This window comes from Pelophylax lessonae (assembly GCF_965119305.1).
Source record: "Pelophylax lessonae genome assembly, chromosome: 5".
Classification (NCBI taxonomy): Eukaryota; Metazoa; Chordata; class Amphibia; order Anura; family Ranidae; genus Pelophylax; species Pelophylax lessonae.
The window spans coordinates 141,314,360-141,336,165 of NC_138772.1; the positions used below are offsets into that span (position 1 = coordinate 141,314,360).

Sequence of the window (21,806 nt, forward strand, 5' to 3'; positions counted from 1 at the left end):
CCCGGTGCCACACATCCATGCGTGTAGTGTAATGGTGGAAGAGACAACCTCAGCTTGGGCTCCTGCCAGGCTATGCCCCCAACATATTTTGCTCCACCCCCAGAGCTTAGTCATGGGGATGGAGAAGTGAGGGAGGAGTATAAGAGCATCATCCAAGTTAACGTACTGCCCTATGCATGACAAACGGAAACGTGAGTTAATCGCTCAAAACATTAAAAAAAAAAAAAAACACGAGTGGGAACATTCCTTCCTGCTATATGAATGGGGGCCTATGGCGGAACATCAGCCACAGAGATTTATCTACAGAGGGGGAAATAATTATTTGATCCCCTGCAGATTTTTTAAGTTTGCCCACTTACAAAGAAATGAAGAGTCTATCATTTTTATCATAGGTGTATTTTAAATAATAGATACAGAATATCAACCAAAAATCCAGAAAAAGCACATTAAACAAATGCTATAAAAGAAGTTGCAGTTCAATGAGTTAAATAAGTATTTGATTCCCAAGCAAAACATGACTTAGTACTTGTTGGAGAAAACCTTGTTGGCAAGCACAGAGGTAAGATGTTTCTTGTAGTTGATTTGCACACATCTCAAGAGGGATTTTGGTCCACTCTTTTTTACAGATCTTCTCTATATCCTAAAGGTTTCTTGGCTGTCACTTGGCAACTCAAAGTTTCAGCTCCCTCCAAAAATTCTCTATAGGATTAAGGTCTGGAGACTGTCTAGGGCTAGGCCACTCCATGACCTAAATGTGCTTCTTCTTGAACCACTCCTTTGTTGCCTTGGCGGTATGTTTTGGGTCAGTGTCATGCTGAAAGAACCATCTTTGACCCATCTTCAGTGTTCTGGCTAGGGGAAGAAGGTTCTCATCCAAGATTTTACAATACATGGCCCCGTTCATTGGCCCCTCGATGCGGCAAAGTTGGTCTGAACCTTTAGCAGAGAAACAGCCCCAAAGCATAATGTTTCCACCTCTGTGCTTGACCGTAGGGATGTTGTTTTTAGGGGCATTTTTCTTCCTCCAAACACGGCGAGTCCTCTTCTTAAGAAGGCACATGTACAGTCATGCCAATGAACATCTAAATTATTGAGAGAAGGATTGGGGGAAAGTGCTGTGGTCAGATGAGACCAAACTTGAGCTCTTTGGCAATAACTCAACTCGCTGTGTTTGGAGGAAGAAAAATGCTGATTATGAACCTAAGAACACCATCCCTACAGGCAAGCACAGAGGTGGAAACATGATGCTTTGGGGCTGTTTCTCTGCTAAAGGTACAGGCCCACTTTGCCACATTGAGGGGCCAATAGACAGGGCAATGTATTGTAAAAGCTTGAATGAGAACCTTCTTCCCTCAGCCAGAACACTGAAGAGGGGTCGCGGATGGGTCCTTCAGCCTGACAATGACCCAAAACATACCGCTAAGGCGACAAAGGATTGGCTCAGGAAGAAGTACATTAATGGAGTGGCCTAGTCAGTCTCCAGACCTTAATCCTATAGAAAATGTATGGGAGGGAGCTAAAACTTAGAGTTGCCAAATGACAGCCACGAAATCAAGGGTTTAGAGAAGAGTGGACCGAAATCCCTCCTGAGATGTGTGCAAATCTGGTAACCAACTACATGAAACTTCTTACCTCTGTGCTTGCCAACAAGAGTTTCTCCACCAAGTACTCAGTCGTGTTTTGCTTGGGGATCAAATACTTATTTCACTCACTAAACTGCAACTTAATTTATAGAATTTGTTTTATGTGCTTGCTCTGGATTTTTGGTTGATATTCGGTCTCTATCATTTAAAATACACCTATGATAAAAATTATAGACAATTAATTTCTTTGTAAGTGGGCAAACTAAAAAAAATCTGCAGGGGATCAAATAATTATTTTCCTCACAGTACATTCTTAAGGCAAAAATATTACCTCTTGTAGTGTGGTATAAAAGGTTTACCAGGTACTACTGTCAGCGCTGAATTTACAATGCTGTGGGCATGAGAGCTGCGGTGGTGAAGCATTCCTGTTGTTTATCCTTTCCTTCCTCTCCACTTTGTCCATTCACAGAACAATGTGTATCCTGTTCACAGGTGCTGTAACCATTTTACAACCCTTATTTTATTTTTATTTATTTATTTCAGGTACTTATATAGCGCTGTCAATTTACAAAGCGCTTTACATATACAGTGGGTACGGAAAGTATTCAGACCCCCTTAAATTTTTCACTCTTTGTTATATTGCAGCCATTTGCTAAAAATCAATTAAGTTCATTCTTCTTCCTTATGAATGTACACATAGCACCCCATACTGACAGAAAAACACAGAATTGTTGACATTGTTGCAGATTTATTAAAAAAGAAAAACTGAAATATCACATGGTCCTAAGTATTCAGACCCTTTGCTGTGACATTCATATATTTAACTCAGGTGCTTTCCATTTCTTCTGATCATCCTTGAGATGGTTCTACACCTTCATTTGAGTCCAGCTGTGTTTGATTATACTGATTGGACTTGATTAGGAAAGCCACACACCTGTCTATATAGGACCTTCCAGATCACAATGCATGTCAGAGCAAATGAGAATCATGAGGTCAAAGGAACTGCCTGAAGAGCTCAGAGACACAATTGTGGCAAGGCACAGATCTAGCCAAGGTTACAAAAAGATTTCTGCTGCACTTAAGGTTCCTAAGAGCACAGTGGCCTCCATAATCCTCAAATGGAAGATGTTTGGGACGACCAGAACCCTTCCTAGAGCTGGCCGTCCGGCCAAACTGAGCTATCGGGGGAGAAGAGCCTTGGTGAGAGAGGTAAAGAAGAACCCAAAGATCACTGTGGCTGAGCTCCAGAGATGCAGTCAGGAGATGGGAGAAAGTTGTAGAAAGTCAACCATCACTGCAGCCCTCCACCAGTCGGGGCTTTATGGCAGAGTGGCCCGACGGAAGCCTCTCCTCAGTGTAAGACACATGAAAGCCCGCATGGAGTTTGCTAAAAAACACCTGAAGGACTCCAAGATGGTGAGAAATAAGATTCTCTGGTCTGATGAGACCAAAATAGAACTTTTTGGCCTTAATTCTAAGCGGTATGTGTGGAGAAAACCAGGCACTGCTCATCACCTGTCAAATACAGTCCCAACAGTGAAGCATGGTGGTGGCAGCATCATGCTGTGGGGGTGTTTTTCAGCTGCAGGGACAGGACGACTGGTTGCAATCGAGGGAAAGATGAATGCGGCCAAGTACAGGGATATCCTGGACAAAAACCTTCTCCAGAGTGCTCTGGACCTCAGACTGGGCCGAAGGTTTACCTTCCAACAAGACAATGACCCTAAGCACACAGCTAAAATAACGAAGGAGTGGCTTCACAACAACTCCGTGACTGTTCTTGAATGGCCCAGCCAGAGCCCTGACTTAAACCCAATTGAGCATCTCTGGAGAGACCTAAAAATGGCTGTCCACCAACGTTTACCATCCAACCTGACAGAACTGGAGAGGATCTGCAAGGAGGAATGGCAGAGGATCCCCAAATCCAGGTGTGAAAGACTTGTTGCATCTTTCCCAAAAAGACTCCTGGCTGTATTAGATCAAAAGGGGGCTTCTACTAAATACTGAGCAAAGGGTCTGAATACTTAGGACCATGTGATATTTCAGTTTTTCTTTTTTAATAAATCTGCAACAATGTCAATAATTCTGTGTTTTTCTGTCAGTATGGGGTGCTATGTGTACATTCATGAGGAAGAAGAATGAACTTAAATGATTTTAGCAAATGGCTGCAATATAACAAAGAGTGAAAAATGTAAGGGGGTCTGAATACTTTCCGTACCCACTGTACATTGCACATTCACATCAGTCCCTGCTCTCAAGGAGCTTACAATCTAAGGTCCCTAACTCACATACACACACACACACAGTAGGGCCAATTTTATACAGGATCCAATTAACCTACCAGCATGTCTTTGGAGAGTGGGAGGAAACCGGAGTACCCGGAGGAAACCCACGCAGGCACAGGGAGAACATGCAAGCTCCAGGCAGGTAGTGTCATGGTTGGGATTCGAACCAGCGACCCTCTTGCTGCTATGTGAAAGTGCTAACCACTACACCACTGTGCCGCCCACAGAGGTAACTATTTATTTTGCTTTAGTAAATCTCTATGGCTGGAGTTCTTGCATAGGTTAACTGCTCATTTTGTCCAGGGGCACAAGGAAAAACCATGTTCCCCCTTATCCATCAGTGTCCAGCACATCCAGAGCCAGTCTATGGGTATGATGACATCAGGAACAGTCCCATTCACAAGACCGCTAGCGCACGGGAGAGCAGGAGAGACAGAAACCGCACTTGCGCTCGGAGGATTGGTGGATTAGGTAAGTATATCTCTGCTCTGCAATCCCCAGACAAAACCGAGCAATTACCCAAGATGCATGGGAAAATAAAAAGTGTGCCCGGAGTTCTTCTTTAAGATTTGCAAATCAAATTGAAGCGCCTGGCAGTGTATTTTACTTGACTGGTTATATGAACCCTTACATTGTTTAGAATGGTTCTACACTGCATTATTACTCTCTCCAGTCAGATCTGTACCTTCTCTGCAGAATGAAGTCTGATTGGTGGCTGCTCGGAAGTAACCCTCCTACATCAGGCTTAATTTACCTTCATCTATGTATTCATGTAAACACGCGTGTTCATATCTCTACTGTAATCAATAGCGTAGTGGGGGTGAGAGAGAAGTTCTTGGATGGTGGCACCTGTTCTGCTGATAACCGTCTAAAGGCTTGTTCAGATGTGAAGATATAATTTCCACTCCTCTGAAAAGTGATCACTGACAAATCGCTTTTCAGAAGGCATTTGACAAGGGACGAGGAGGCGTTATGCCACCTTTTAACCCTAAAAAAGCCAACCCACTGCCTGGCATTTATTGTTTGCCATTTAATTGCTGTTTAGTTTTGGCATGTGTACAGCCCTAATCTGCATCAGACGAGTGGTCCGGGAGTGGTAAAACCATGGCTCAACCACCTGCTTTTTAGCCATCCCCCAGCTGTCCATGTGAACAAGCACTAAGAGGGGATTTTAAAAATCAATTGTTAAAAAGGAAGTAGACTTTTTAAATAACATTCAGCCATTCATCGAAGGCACAAATAATTTTCACAAGAATGTTAGTACAAATCTACTAGTATATGGGCAGCATAACTGAGCAGTTCTGAGAAAAAAAAAAAATATTGCAGCACTGAGGCGCACCGGACTGGACCACGGACTGTCCTGGGACCATAAGTGTATAATAATACTCTTTGTTAAATGACCCATTCCAAAAACAAGCCATATATTCTTCATCAGCTTGGGGGTTCAGGTTCAGATGTGAATCAGATCTGAATTTTTGCCTGAATTTGCACCTGAAACCAAAGGCGGCCTGTCCATTGGCGGCCGCCCCCCCCCCATCTATGCAACCGGCCCCCTAATCTACATGCAGAGTGCCGGATGCATGAATTCCAATGTTTTTTTTTTTAAGCACCTGATGAGAGCCAGAGGCTCTAATAGGCTTCAAAAAAGGTTGGGCTCGGGGCACAGAGCACTGCGCCATAAGCCCACCCAGTTGTGTGACAAATAGCGAATGAATATTCGCTATTGCCACACTGATTCTCCTCCCGGCCAATCAGGAAGTGGGTCCTGAGATCTGTTTCCCGATTGGCTGAAAGGAGAAGGCATGCTATTGGCCAAGAAGGGGGGAGGAGATGACCTCTGAGAAGGGACATGAAGGAGCCTGAGGGGGAAGCCTATCAGTCCGGAGGAACAAGGTAAGTAAACTACTGGCGGGGGGGGGGGGATGTTCGATGTGGTGGTGCAGGCTGGAGTGATATGGGGGGGGGGGGGGACGCACAGGACCCTTTTTGAATGTGGACCCCGACCGCCCCAGACCATGTCATACGAAACCTGCTTCCAATTGGCATATGTGTGAACCCAGCCTTAAACGGGTGTCTAAATCTCCCTTGACACCGAAGTCTGATCTGCGTTCAGATTGCATGGCAGAGGCTACTGACAGACGGTGTAGAAGAAATAAAATACCTCCTCACTGTCTGTTTAACCCCATTTTTGCCAACATATGCACCACAACTGTGTGAATTGCTGGGAATTTTGCGGTGCTTCCCTATTGACCTAAATGTGTAGTGTTGGGTCAACTTTTTTGTGGGTGCGAAGCAAAGCACCGTGGCCATGGCATGTAAACATCCCCATTCGCTCCCTATTGCAGCTTGGTGGGCAGCAAAAATGAGCCTTAACCGCACATTTTTGCTGCCCCCCACCACAAGTCTAAACAACGCCTAAGGACAAAACTAATTCTGATGATACATGTGCACTAGACAATTCCTAGAGGTGTGACAACTTAACTTTAAAGTGACACCGACTCCCACCGGGATTGTGTGCCACATTCCTGTGAGATTCCTATGTGGTGCGATTTTGCGGCTCTTTCCTATTGACTTGAATGGGTAGTGTTGGGTCAACCTTGTCGCGGGTCATGGCATGTAAACATCCCCATCCGCTACTTATTGCAGCTATCCTTTTGAACTGGTTGCAAATCTCCCCAGAATGTGGAAAAAGTAATGTATGCGCTAATTTTAAAAACTTATCACACCAAATCACATGGCACTGCGGTACTATGCGATTTGGTGCCTGCAAACACACTGAGTATGTGACCTGTATTTTGGGGTGCCGTTAACACAGGGCTCAACAAACCCCAGGCGCCAGGTTGCATTGGCAACTAGAATTAGCGGTCTGGTGCATGGGCTACACTGCTGCAGGTGTCTTGTCCCCATGCGGCCCCCACCCGCGGGTGCGTGGTCTAAGATGCTGCGCTGGCTGCTAATTGAGACCATGGCTTTGCGGCCTGCTGGAGCGAGATACTTGCATCGGGGAACTGGCACCCTCTTGTGGTGTCCGGAGCTGCAACAAGCAATCACTAGCAGCTCTGAGAGTTCCCCTGCCTGTTCTCAGTGTGCCCATCCATCTCTTTCCCAAGAGAAGAGGTTGAAGATGTTAAGGGCTCGATTTGGTGCCTTGTCCTTACCAGTAAGTGGGCAGGGAGTGTGGGGCAGCTGGTCGGAATGGCCTCAGTTCCATTTAAAACCCCACAAAGATGGAAACTGTTTTTTATTTTTTTTTCCATTAAAATTAATTTTTTATTATTTCTTTATTCTCTCCTTGTCATGCCACACAGCTGAAGGCCCCTTTCACACGGGCTGTCTGATCAGGTCCACCCGTAAGTTTTTCAGGCGGACCTGATTGGACCCTCCAGTCTCCTCTATGGTGCGGCGGATGTCCGCTGACAACCGCCCCCATCTGATCCTGTCCCCCAAAAAACAGATGGATGGTGGTCCTACATTCCATCCGTCTGATGGATTGAATCAGATGGCATCAGATGAAAATGGACAGGCAGTCCATTTCCATCCGATTGCCCCATAGAGGAAAGCGGGACTGTGTCCATGCTTGGTCTGCATAGTGGAGAAGAAAGGTCACCCGCCTGCTCAGTGGGGATTAGCAGAGAAATACCCACTGAGCAAGCGGATAGCGCTTAATGGAGGTGCCCGTGTGAAAGTGTTATATGGTGACATGAGTTACTGGATCACTGGATCTCCGATCGCCTCCACCTTGCTGCACTGTCCTTCCCTAGTGAGCCACTGCCCATCACACCATCAAACCAAGTACACATGGGTCGAATGCCGGGCAACATCAGTCAGTTCATTAAAAACTGCCCGTCATTCATTCTGTGCGTATGGCAGCTGGTCTGACAGAAGCCAGCCATTCGGCATGCGCGGAAAAAAAACGGCTGCTAAATTTTTTAGCTGGCTCCTAGATTCCATGAAAATTTGTCAAGCCTTGCGTTAACATTACAATTCCAACCGCATGCAGATTGTAAGGAAAGTGCATCTGAATGCGCTGCGGGAAACGGAATGGAACGTTCCTGCATCGCGTTCTGGTGAGAACCATCCCTAAAAATAAAATGCTATGCAAGTGCGTATTCTTAACTCAAATTCCTCCTTTAAATTCCTTATTTGTTTTTTTGCTGTGTGATCGGACTTTGCTGTGTGATCGGACCTCCTGTTAGAGGGTGGCTACGTTCCTTCTTCACGGTCCCACTGTGTGCAAGAATGTAGCCCCCCTCTGTTGCTCCCCCCCCCCCCCCCCATGGACTATAGAATGTGTAGTGTGCACAGTGCAGTGCACAGGACCACATCTAATGCATGCTGCTCCTTCCAAAGTGAGGGGGAAAAGGAGAGGTGTGTGGGTCTTGGATATCTGCCTGGAGCTCACCTATAACTACTTGCTGAATGGCCGCCACATACATACTGCGGAAAAAAGTGGTGCTATTGAGCGAAATCACATACCTGTACATCATTCAGTTCAATAGGCACTAGATGGCGCCATCGTACTGTGATTGGCTAGTGGGGATGTCAATCAACCGGTCCTAGGGACCCGATATCTGTCGGCCACCCGCAATCATCAAAGGGAGAGGCAGTACGGCGATCTGCCTATGTAATGAAGGTAGATCACCGTTCTTCAAGGGGACAAGATGGAGATCTTGAGTTCCTGCTGAGATCTTGTGTCCTGGTCTTTCCCCAATCAGTGTGACTCCCCACAGTTAGTAAGCACTCCCTAGGGACACACTTAACCCTTTGATCACCCATGTTAACCCCTCCCCTGCCAGTGTCATTAGTGCAATGCACTGATCACTTTATTAGTGTCAATGGTCCCCAAAAAGTGTCAGATGTCTGATTTGTCCACCGCAATGTCGCAATCCCACTAAAAATCGCTGACCGCCGCCATTACTAGTAAAAAAAATAACAATTATATAAAAATATCCCATTGTTTGTAGATGCTTTAACATTTGCACAAACAAAATCGATATCAAAAATATGTAGCAGAATACATATTAGCCTAAATTGATAAAAAAAAATAGGATTTTACATTTTTTTTTTTTTTTTTTAATCGGCTGTGTTTTATAGCAGAAAGTAAAAAAAAAAAAACAATATTTTTTTCTTTTTAAATTGTTGCTCTTTTTTGGTTTATAGTGCAAAAAATAAAAAACACAGGAGGTGATCAAATACAAATACCACCAAAAGAAAGCTCTATTTGTGGGAAAAAAAAGGACATACATTTTATTTGGGTACAGGGTCGCACGATCGTGCAATTGTCAGTTAAAGTAACGCAGTGCCGAATCGCAAGAAATGGCCTGGTCATTAAAGAAGTGTTCCAGCTGGGGAATAAAAAAATAATTAAAAGTTAGCAGCTACAAATACTGTACGCGAACCGCCGTGCCCCCTTTAGCCAGCGGGGAAGCTGATTCACGGGGCCGCTGGGCATCTGCGATCACTCCCCGTGGAGAGAGAACGGTCTGCTGTTGTAAACACTGCAGACTGTTGTTCTCAGGAATCAGCACAGAGCTCCTGTGTTCCTCCTATTTAGGATCACAGGTCTCTGTGTTGATTCCACAAACCCATCCCCCCTCAGTTAGAAAACACCCTCTAGGCATACACCTAAACCTTGGATTGCCCCTGAGTTAACCCCTTCCCTGCCAGAGTCATTATTACAGTAACAGTGCATATTTTTAGCACTGATTACTGTAGCGATGTCACTGGTCCCCCCAAAAATGTCATAAGTGACAGGTGTCTGATCTGTCCACCACAATGTCGCAGTCCCGCTGCCATTACTAGTAAAAAAAAAAAAAAAAATCTTTCTGCTAGTTTGTAGACAGGATAACTTTTGTGCAAAACAATCAAAATACGCTTATTGGGAATTTTTTTACCAAAAATATGTAGAATACATATTGGCCTAAAATTATGAAAAAAAAAATTTAGGTTTTTACATTTTTATTATTCGGAATGTTATATAGCAAAATGTGAAATTTATTATTTTTTTTCAGAATTGTCGCTATTTTTTTGTTTAAAGCGCAAAAAATAAAAATCGCAGAGGTGATCCAATACCACCAAAAGAAAGCTCTGTTTATGGGAAAAAAAAGGAAATCAATTTTATCTTGGTACAGCGCCGCACGACAACGCAATTGTCTGTTAAAATAACGCAGTGCCGAATCGCAAAAAAATGGCCTGGTCATTAAAGCAATAGTATACTCCGCTTTTTTCCCACTTTTAACTACAGGTAAGTTTATAATAAGGCTTACCTGTAGGTACAATTAATATCTCCTAAACCGGCGCAGTTTAGGTGATATTTGCACTGCATGCAGCCGCTCACGCGATCGGCGCATGTGCTCTGAAGGTCCAGCGGACCTTCAGCTTTCCTTGCCGGGAGCTTGCCGGAAAATAACTCCTGCGTGCATGCGGGAGTGACGTCATCGCGGCTCCAGCCAATCACAGCGCCGGAGCCGCCGAACCCGGAAGAGACGCTGAGGGATCATGTCAGCTCCCACAGCGGTGTCCGGGGGTCCGTGTCGGGGCTTCGTTCTAAGGTAAGTAATTCATAATGAGCTAGTATGCGATGCATACTAGCTCATTATGCCTTTGTCTTGCAGGGTTTTGTTTTTTTTTTTAGGTTTACAACCGCTTTAAGGGGGTAAACCTTCCGGTTCAGAAGTGGTTAAAAGATCCATGGAGGAATCCATGTTGCCCAGTCCTCAGGACAATGCCATCCACTCCTGATCTGCACTGCAGGATCCCTGATCCCTACATACAGGAGGCTCGGCATAACAGCCAGCTTCTTCCCTATGCCAATCCTCACATGCTGCAGCCAAGCCCAGTGCTTTCCCCAGGAGCTCTGTCCGTGTCATCTAATGTGAAGGACAAGCCATGGGCTCTTACCTGTGCAGCCAAGGCTTCTGCAATGATCTGGGCCCCGGTGACCGGCTCCTGGGGACCCCGCTCAGATGCCATACTGACCCAGGATAAAGTGAACTGTGCACCCACACAGCCAGTGCCCAGCACCCACTTCCTGAACACAATCCGCACAGCCTATCGGTGAGCTCGCAGCCACCTAACCCCGCCCACACACTTCCCTTCTCCCACTGAAAAGAGGTGGAGGGCGGGTCGTTATGTTGTATTGTAGAGCGCAGATTGGAGGTTTAGACTATCCCCGCCCCCTGGTGTCTTATAATAGGGCAGAGTGCAGTCCAAGGTCCTGAGAAGAAGCGTGTCAGAGGTGATCGGTATGTGATGTCTGCTGATAGCGATCCATAATTACTAATTACTATATCAGTGGATTGGGGTGTGGCTTTTTTATACAAGGCGTGGCTTCGTGTGTGGAGATTAACATAAATAAATAAATGTGGCCATGCATTATGACTGGCTGACCCAGAGCTGGGTAATGTACACTTGTACAGCTAGTGAGGGCAGAGCTTCCATAGGTGACTGGAATGTATTTGTGTGGTTGGTGTGTGTTATGTGCGTATTTAGTAGGGTGTAGGTCCTCGGGTCTGCCCTGAAGTCTTGGGAGGGGGTGAATATGGCGTTCTGGCTTATTTCGCCCTCTCATGGGAGCTCCACCTAATACTTGGGGTGAGCTGTTTCGGCAGTCCTCCCAGAGAACGGGGTCTGCCTGGTTTCAGTCAGGTGAACCAAGTGAGTAGCTCAGTCCCTGTCAGGAGGGGTGTCAGGGTCCGTCCTCTTCTGAGGTGGACGATTCGCACACCCTGTGCACTTTTTTGTGTTCTCACATTTTGTGTGCGCACTTTTTTTTTGCTGGCCATACACTAGCCGAAAATTCTTTTGAAAATCTGTCATTTGATCCGATCGTTTGTTTTTCGTCCAGTTAATGGGCACAAATCGTTTTTTACTTTTCAGAGACCTGGAAAATCAAAGGAGACTTTGGAAAATTCTCCTGAACGAACGATAAATTGAAAGGTTAATGTTTTTCTCAGCCGAACTGTTTACACTAGGCATATGTGACAAACTGAACGAAAAACATCCATTGAACGATTTATCGTTCGAAATTCGGTCATTACATGATGGCACGATCGTCTGCTCTTATGGCCGATATTTAGTTTTTCAAAAATGAGTTTGAATGATTTTTCAGCTAGTGTATGGCCAGCTTAAAGAGGAAGTCAACCTTCCTTTGAAACTTACCTATAGGTAAGCCTATGATAAGGCTTACCTATAGGTACTGTAAATATCTCCTAAACATGTACCGTTTAGGAGATATTTACCTTACATGCAGCCAGTGACGTCACTGGCGCATGCGCTCTGAAGGAACGGCCGCTGGTGCCGTTCCCTCAGAGCCCCGTGCCGTGACTGGCGGCTCCCGCGCACGTGCCGCGATCCCGGAAGACGGGCGACTGGACATGTCGCCCGTCATACAGGTGAGCGGGTGGCACGGCGGGGGCTCGTTCTAAGGTAAGTATTTCATAATGAGCTAGTATGCGATGCATACTAGCTCATTATGTGTTTCTCTTACAGGTTTAAAAAAAAAAAGTTGTATGGGTTTACAACCTCTTTAAGTCTGAGTGTGTTTCACACACCAGGGGCTTTAAAAAAAAAAATGTATGTGCTGCATGTTCAGTGTACTGCAACAAAGTATCTAACCAATTCAACTAGTTCTGGATCAGAAGGTTATCCCCCTTGTGCCCCGTACACACGTTCCGATAATCGTACGATAAAACTCGCTTTCGATCTGATCGCACGATAATCTGATCGTTAGTACATAGCTTTCGACAGACGATCACGACAGTTCATGCAACAAAATCCGAAGGGACAAACAGGAAAACTTCTGTCGTACGATAGCCCCGCTAACGACAATCGTTTCATCAGTACACTATGTGTCTGCTAAAAATCGATCGACAAAGACTGCGCATGATCAGAAACACTAAAATAGCACGGAAAAAGCCTGGCTGCCATTGTTTTTGTTTTGCACCATCTGATACGTAGCTAAGCAACCAGGAAGCTTTTCTCGAATCGTACGACAAAAATGATACGGTTTGTACGCATTGTTGAATTCGATGTTAGTATCCTGCAACAAAATGCAAACGATAAGTCGTCCGATTATCTGAACGTGTGTATGGGGCTTTAGGCTTCGTTCACACGGTCCGCCTCCGTAGTTGGATCCGTGCTGCTCAGCAGCGGATTGTAAACACAGATCCCCACTGAGCAGGAAGGTGACATCTCCCTCTCCGCTCTGTGTGCGGAGAGGGAGGTGTCAGAGCCCCATGCAGCTCTATGGGGGAATCAGATAAGAGCAGACCGCCTGTCCGCTCTCATCCGATCGCATTCGATCCGATCCCCTGGACGGATGGAAAATAGGGTTTCCATCTGTCCGGATTTCACGGACAGGATCGGATGAGGATGGCAGCGGGTGTCAGCGGATATGTCTCCGCTGACATCCGCTGCCCCATAGGGATGCATGGGGCATCCGTTCAGATCCCCCTAAAAAACTGACAGGCGGATCTGATCGGAGCGCTCGTGTGAAAGGACCCGTAGGCGAGTCCGTCAGGCGGATTCCGTTTTTCTCAGCAGGGGATCGTCAGGCAGATTCCATTTTTTCTCAGCGGGGGATCAATCCGCTGATCCCGCGCTGAGCAGGAGGATGGCAGACAGCGCGGAGACAGCTGTCAGGTCCCCATTCTTCTCCGCCAGACAGATGGAAAATAGGGTTTCCATCCGTCCAGATTTTGACGGTTCGGATGTCAGCGGACATGTCTCCTCTGACATCCGATGCCCCATAAAAATACATGGAGTATCCGTTCAGATTCGCCTGAAAAACTGACAGGCGGATCTGAACGGACTCCCTGTGTGAAAGGGGGCTTAACCTCCCTGGCGGTCTGATTATGTCAGAATTTCTGTGCTAAAAGCGGTACATTGTTTTGCATGGAAATATGTTTTATATTTTAGGCCTGTAATTCTTAGGTATAACTCACTTAAATCTGTCCAAACAAGAGTCTAGTGGACATCCTGGGTATGATAAAGTTTGAAACACTAAATCATTGTTTTCGAAGTGGAGATATTTCATTATGAGGGAGAATGTGTACTCGGGGGCGCTGCCTGATCCATATCGCAGTCAATAGAGCACCAAGTCCACACATCGCTGAGCTCAGTCGCAGAATCGTCGCTGTTGTCACTTTTAGTACCTGATGACGAATTTTTCCACGAATCGCTATCGCTCAGTTCTTCAAATAATTCCAATTCACCGTCGCTGTTTTCCAGGTCGCTCAAAAGCGTTTTTGAGCTAAAAGAACGCTTTTTGGACGCCACGGACGTTATTAATTTTCCAGGCACAAAGTACCCACAAAAAGTACAGGCAGGGCACTGGAAAAGCCTCTAGGTGAAATGGCATGATAGAAAGTTGTAATTCTAACAGATTACACTGTATCATGTCATTTTTTTTTTTTTATCTCCCGCCGGTTCCATCCCCCTGCGGCGCGACGCTCGCAGGGAAGGTAACCGGAAGAAGGTGCCGGCATCGGTACCAGCAGAGGACAGAGGGATGAACGCTCCCGGAAGACTGGGGAGGACGGCGAGGGATCGCAGGGAAGGTGAGTATCAATCTGGGGTAATCCGTGGCTCGGGGCTACCGCTTTCGTTACTGAAAATGAACCCCGAGCCACACTCGGGAATACCGCTAGGAAGGTTAATGACCAGGCCATTTTTTTGCGATTTGGCACTGCGTTACTTTAAGTAACAATTGTGCGGTCGTGCAACGCTGTACCCCAAAAAAATGTATGTCCTTTTTATTCCCATAAATAGAGCTTTCTTTTGGTGATATTTGATCACCTCTGCGATTTTTATTTTTTGCGCTATAAACAAAAAAAGAGTAACAATTTTGAAAAAAAGATATATTTCTCTTATGTCCTCTGACAGTCGCCGCCCACTCATACAGTCTTCACTACTGGGTATTGGTCTTATCCACAGGAGTAAGCTAGGCAGAAGATTTTGTTAGAAAACATTCACAAAACCTTGTATTGAAACACCTACAGGGGGCTGTCCCTCTGGTCCAATACCCCCCTGCTAGCAGCATTCCCAATTCAGTTTGTCTTTTGCCTAGTTAGGAGTAGGCAGGCTTCCCTTGGATGGGGCTGCAGTCTCAGCCTTTCTTCTTCTTATTTTTTATTTCTGAAAAAGTGATTTTCTTTACACTAATAGCTTTTTATTTGTTCCTGCGCTTAGTTAGTCAGACTTTGGAAGACTACAGCCTTTGCGGAGCTGGGAATCGCACTGGTTATCCTAGAGCCTTACGGAATCCCAGCCTGCCATCGAGCGTTAGCAGGCTATGTGTACGCCCTGGCCTCACAAACAACCTGTCCCTGTCCTCAGGGACAAGCCTGCGAAGTGGCTACTTTGCTGGGACGTCTCAACTGCAGTACGCCGCATGTTGCTAGCGTCCTGTTCGGCTGACGGCACCCCCACCCAGAGTGGGAGGCTTCCTGTCACAGAGAGGTACCCACGGTTTCGCTGGAACAGTGAGTACCATGCTACCCCTCTGTCTATGGCATTATCTGTTGGGGGGTGTATGTGGGGCCTCTGTTATGGGGATGGCAGTCTATGTGGAGTCTGTGATATCCCCCTCATGTCTGTCAGTACGGTTCCCGTGTGTCCCTTCCCGGTCCCTGCGGGGGCGCTATAGCGGTCCTGCCACGGTGCGGAGGGTTAGCGGGGGTCCCTGAGTCCCTGTGGTGCTTGTGCAATGTTTTGGGGGTACAGACATGCTTGTGGGGGCCGCAATCGGTGTAAAACCACAGGGCCGCCATTTCAGGTGTGCGCAGGCTGTTGGCCTCATTGTGAGGGCAGCAGCCATTTTCTGTAATGCTTTGGCGCCCTTCGGGCGCCATCTTTAGTGTGGGCAATGTGTTTCCTCATGTGCTCAGCGGCCATTTTCTTGGAGCCTCCCCCATAGACTTACATTGGCAACCATTTTCTTGTGGCTCAGAACTATGTTTTGCCTCTAGTGGCATGACATCATTTCCTTTCTCCTGGCACACAGATCGAGCTGGCAGCGTGGGTACAGTATAGCACACTTCTGGGGGATTTTCTGCTGTTTTTTTCTGCTTTATATCTCTGCTGGCAGTTATTACTTTTCAGTGCTTAGTAGCACAGGCTAGTTATTCATTACGGTGGGAACCGCAGTTATCACCGTTTTAAAGGGCCAGCGCCATTTAATCTCTAAGTGTTCTGATGGAGTCCCAGGATAGCAAATTCCCCCCAGCTCTGGTGGAGGGTTCAGCTACTCCTGAATCCTCTGCAATAGTCTCACTTACTGCTGCACTTACGACTTTAGCGTCCAAAGTGGATCTGTTGATGTCTGAGCGGGCTTCTAAGAAAAGGCCCAGGATTTCTCAGTCTTCTGATTCAGAGCCAGATATGGTTGCCACGGACAGTGTACCCCCTGAGGGGGTCTCAGTCGGATGGGGAGGAGGAGGTGGAGGATTCCCCCTCCGGGTCAGCAAGAGAACGCGCTGCAATGTCTGCGCTCATTAGCTCTGTTAAAGACACGCTACATTTAGAAGATGAGCCCCACCTGCCGGGTAAGCGGACCTGCAAAGCCCAGAAGTCAGTTCAGGTGTTTCCCTGTCCCGCTGAGTTTCACGAAACAGTGAATGAACAATGGCGCAATTTAAAGTGCAATTTTGTGGTGCCTAAGCGGTTTCAGTACCGTTATCCCTTTGCGTCTCCGGTGGATTTGCGCTGGACTGTGGCCCCTAAGGTGGACCACACTGTGTCCAGGTTAAATAAAGCCACTTTGATGCCAGCAGAGGATTCTCCGGTGTTTAAAGACCCGGCGGATAGGCGGGTGGCGTCTCTTACCCGCCACTCCTATCTGGTAGCAGGTTCCTTGATGAAATCCGTGTTCGCCTCAGTAATGGTCTCTCAGGCTGTGGTGGAGTGGACTAAGGTGCTAAGACACACCCTTGTGGCTGAATCCACCCCTCCTGCTACTCTGGAGATGGTGGACTAGAGCTGCCACGACGCATCGACGTAGTCAACGAATCATCGACGTGCGTGAAAGGCGTCGACGCGTCAACACGTGACGTCACACGCACCCTGGCCGGCCGCAGCGCCGCTTGAAGCATTGCCGGCCGGGTGAAATCCCCTTCCCCGGGCTCCGTCCACACTGCCATGCTTAGCCCCGCACAGGATGTGGAGGACGGCGCTCCGAGTGTCCTGGTTGAGTCTTGGGGGACCGAGCTCGGTATGTCGGCCCGTGCGGCTCCCATTCCTGCCCCCGGCTGCAGCAGAGCAGCGATGTATCAGGCGGGAGTACAGCAGTCAGCGCCCGGCGCCCAACAAGATGATGGTGATCAGCCTCCCCAATCCTTCCCTTCATCTGGATGAGAACAAGAGTCCTACGTCCTCCTTATCGGGACCTTCCTGGACCAGGACTTCAGCCTGCAGGAGTTCAATGAGGGGGCCCGACAAGTGAGTGCACATGGCTTTCTTTATGTTACCAGCAGTCAGTCCCCACAGCTCCTGGGAGATGATGGGTAGGTGGGCACAGCTCCTGGGACATGATGAGTGGGTGCCCACAGCTCCTGGGACATGATGGGTAGGCACAGCTCCTGGGACATGATGGGTAGGCACAGCTCCTGGGACATGGTGGGTAGGCACAGCTCCTGGGACATGGGTGGGTAGGCACAGCTCCTGGGACATGGGTGGGTAGGCACAGCTCCTGGGAGATGGTGGGTAGGCACAGCTCCTGGGAGATGGTGGGTAGGCACAGCTCCTGGGACATGGGTGGGTAGGCACAGCTCCTGGGACATGGGTGGGTAGGCACAGCTCCTGGGACATGAGTGGGTGCCCACAGCTCCTGGGACATGAGTGGGTGCCCACAGCTCCTGGGACATGATGGGTAGGTGGGCACAGCTTCTGGGACATGATGGGTAGGTGGGCACAGCTCGTGGGACATGATGAGTGGGTGCCCACAGCTCCTGGGACATGGTGGGTAGGCACAGCTCCTGGGACATGAGTGGGTGGGCACAGTCCTACATACGAGACATATAGGGTCTTTCCTACTGACTGGCTGCAGGGAGGGGGGCTTACTAAGTGGTCTGTACTAGGTGGGAGGGCTTACTGTGGGGTCTGTACTGGGAGGGGGCTTACTGAGGGGTCTGTATTAATTAATTACAGGATTAATTAGCTAATCAAAAAAACACTCAATTAAGCAAAAAAAAAAAGAAGAAAAATAATCGTTAGATTAGTTGACTAATCGTAAAAATAATCGATAGATTAGTCGACAGACAAATTAATCGTTAGTTGCAGCCCTATGGTGGACCAAATTATTCAGGCTGTTTTATACCTGTGTGACGCGGCCTTGGATGAGGCCCCTTTAGTCTCACGCTTATCTGCAGTCGCAGTGACGATCCATCGCATCGTTTGGTTGAAAAGCTGGTCGGCCGACCAGTCTTCCAAGACGACAGTGTCTGACATCCCTTATGCTGGGAATCGCCTTTTTGGGGACTCCCTGGACGAATTGGTGAAGGGGTCACTGGAGGTAAAAGCACGCTGCTGCCCCAGGTGTCCAGGGGCAAGTCCTTCCGTGGTAAACGGGGCCCTTCCTTTAAACCTAACCAGGGGTCCTTTCGTGCCTTCAAGGCACAAGACAAGGGAAAATCCTTCAAGGCCTCTGGTGGCCAGAAGAAGCCTTGGGCGGGAAAATCAAAAGCCGCCCACTCTGGCACAGCGGCCCAGCCCGCCTTGACCTGAAGGGGCGCCCTCACCCGTCTCAGGGGTGGGGGGACGTCTGCACTGTTTTCCCGAGCCCTGGCTGGCCAAGATTCAGGACAGATGGGTTTAGGAGCTCATTCGGTCAGGGTACAAGATCAAATTTCGATCACGCCCAACAGACAGATTTTTTCCCTCAAATCTTCAGTTGACCCCAGATCATTTCCAAGATCTCCAACGGGTGGTTTAGGATCTCCTCGCCCAGGGGGTGATCGTCCCGGTGCCACATCGGGACAAGTTTCCGGGTTTTTACTCAAATCTGTTCACGGTGCCCAGAAAGGAGGGCAAGGTGCGTCCAATTCTGGACTTAAAGTTTCTGAATCGCTTCGTGCGAGTTCAACAATTCAACAATAACAATAATAGTCACCCTATAAAGGAAAGTACTGTATTAGCCACTAGCTCCTTACAGTGAATTCAAGAAAGGCTGATTAATTAATAGAAGAATATATATAAAGTTCTCCTGCACTGGTACAGGGTTCCCGCCCGGATCGCCCATACCAACCCTAGTTTTAGCGACCACTGCTTTAGGAGTTGTGGCTATCGCGGGAATGTCCTCCATATTTGGTAGACATGTCTACGACTGATAGGATTTTGGTCCCAGGTCTTTGGCCTGCTGGGCACATTGTTTCATTTGACAATCCACAAGAACACTAAATTAGCCTTACTATAGTATTCTATAGCCCATACGCCCACCAACAGAATATGGCATCATACATACCTCATACTAATTTCTATCAGCCAAGGAAACCATCACCCAGTCCTGGAAAAAAAACTGCCGTCTCGTTCCAGGGAGTGAAAGACCATATGACAGCCCTCACGATTAATGAACAGATGTCTAGTATTTTAAAGGATTCCCATTTTTTTAAAATATGGGAACCTTGAATCGAGTTCTCGTTCCTATCTTTACATTGGGCTAGCATTGATGGCTTGTGACTGATGCGTGAGGCAGTCCTGAGTTCATGTTACCCCACCCTACCCCTCTCACCCTACCCTTCTCACCCTTCTTTTCTGTTTGCTTCCTTTCTTTTATACATGGGGTCTCTAACCCCCTAATCCTTTTCCCTTTTCTTATTTTTCCTTGTTTTGGGTTGTACCACGTATGGGAAGCCTACTTTTTTGATGTATATATAGACTCATGTCCTACTGGGCCTCCCTTTTACTTGTTCATACTTTATATTGTTCTGATTTTATTTGGTACCTAACGATGTTTCGTACTATGGAATGTTTCTTTTTTAGACCCTGCTTGGGTGAAATTGGTGCTACTTTTGTTCTGTCTTGAAAACCCAATAAAAACTATTGAACCAAAAAACAAGAATTTAAAATTACAGTAAAGCTTTATTACAGCAGATGAATAAAAAACATCTTCCATTAATATAGAATGTGACTGAAGACATATGTACATGTATTAATAATATTTACAGTGGGAAAATAATTATTTGATCCCCTGCAAATTTTGTAAGTTTGCCCACTTTCCAAAAAATCAAGGGTCTATAATTTTTCTCACAGGTGTATTTTAAGTACAAGAGACAGAATATCAACCAAAAATCCAGAAAAAAACACAATACAAATGTTATAAATTGAGTTGCAGTTCAATGAGTAAAATAAGTATTTGATCCCCAAGCAAAACATGACTTAGTACTTGGTGGAGAAACCTTTGTTGGCAAGCACAGAGGTTAGACATTTCTTGTAGTTGGTGATCAGGTTTGCACACATCTCAGGAGGGATTTTTTTCCATTCTTTTTTTTACAGATCTTCTCTAAATCCTTAGGGATTCTTGGCTTTCGACTGGCAGCTCGAAGCTTCAGTCCCTCTATACATTTTTTATAGGATTAAGGTCTGGAGACTGGCTAGACCACTCCATGACCTTAATGTGCTTCTTCTTGAGCCACTCCATTGTTGCCTTTGCGGTATGTTTTGGGTCCATGTCATGCTGAAAGACCCATCGATGACCCATCTTCAGTGTTCTGGCTGAGGGAAAAAGGTTCTCATCCAAGATTTTACAATACATGGCCCTGTCTATTGGCCCCTCGATGCAGAAAAGTCTGTCTGTATCTTTAGCAGAGAAACAGCCCCAAAGCATAATGTTTCCACCTCTGTGCTTGACTGTAGGGATGGTGTTCTTAGGGTCATAGTCATCAATTCTCTTCCTCCAAACGCAAGGAGTCCCCCTCAAGAAGGCACATGTACAGTCCTGCCAATGAACATCTAAATGATTCAGAGAAGGATTGGGAGAAAATACTGTGGTCAGATGAGACCAAAATTGAGCTCTTTGGCATTAACTCGACTCACCGTGTTTGGAGGAAGAAAAATGCTGATTATGACCCTAAGAACACCATCCCTACTGTCAAGCATGGAGGTGGAAAAATGATGATTTGCGGCTGTTTCTTTGCTAAAGGTACAGGCTAACTTTGCCATATTGAGAGGCCAATGGACGGGGCCATATATTGTAAAAGCTTGCATTAGTACCTTCTTCCCTCAGCCAGAACACTGAAGATGGGTCGTGGATGGGTCTTCCAGCATGACAATGACCCGAAACATACCGCCAAAGGAACAAAGGAGTGGCTCAAAAAGAAGCACTTTAAGGTCATGGAGTGGCCTAGTAGGTCTCCAGACCTTAATCCTATAGAAAATGTATGGAGGGAATTGAAACTTCGAGTTACCAAGAGACAGCCAAGAAACCTTGGGGATTTAGAGAAGATCTGTAAAGAAGACTGGAAAAAAAATCCCTCCTGAGATGTGTGCAAGCCTGGTCACCAATTCAATCAAACAAGGAACGTCTTACCTCTGTGCTTGCCAACAAGGGTTTCTCCACCAAGTACTAAGTCATGTTTTGCTTGGGGATCAAATACTTATTTTACTCACTGAACTGCAACTAATTTAAAGCATTTTTTTTATGTGCATTTCAGGATTTTTGATTGATTTTCTGTCTCTATCATTTAAAATACACCTATGATAAAAAAAAGATAGACACTTCATTTCTTTGTAAGTGGGCAAACCTGCAGGGGATCAAATAATTATTTTCACCACTGTAAAAGTAGTTTTCCAGCTTTGCAAGACTTAAGTTTGTTTTACATGCTTTTCTGAAACTTTTACTGATTCTCTTTTAGAGTTTACTTTCTGTTCTTATGGGTACAGTTTTTATTTTGGAGCCAGTTTTTCTTTTCCATTTTGTGTTGCCAAGGAAAACCGCTTTGTGAGC

At 46.5% G+C, this 21,806-nt stretch overlaps 2 protein-coding genes across 2 annotated transcripts in view; one reads left to right on the forward strand and one right to left on the reverse strand.

Moving 5' to 3' along the window:
- Window positions 1–10,848, reverse strand: part of HACL1 (2-hydroxyacyl-CoA lyase 1) — an 84,903-nt gene extending 74,055 nt beyond the window's left edge. The window contains exon 1 of the mRNA XM_082259486.1: window positions 10,769–10,848. Within this exon, the coding sequence (XP_082115612.1) occupies window positions 10,769–10,840 (72 nt within the window). The 5' untranslated portion in view covers window positions 10,841–10,848. The remainder of the gene's footprint in view (window positions 1–10,768) is intronic.
- Window positions 10,849–11,026: 178 nt separating this feature from the next.
- Window positions 11,027–21,806, forward strand: part of BTD (biotinidase) — a 58,979-nt gene continuing 48,199 nt past the window's right edge. Inside the window, exon 1 of the mRNA XM_082259481.1 lies at window positions 11,027–11,112. The gene's annotated coding sequence lies outside the window, so the exon portion shown is untranslated. The remainder of the gene's footprint in view (window positions 11,113–21,806) is intronic.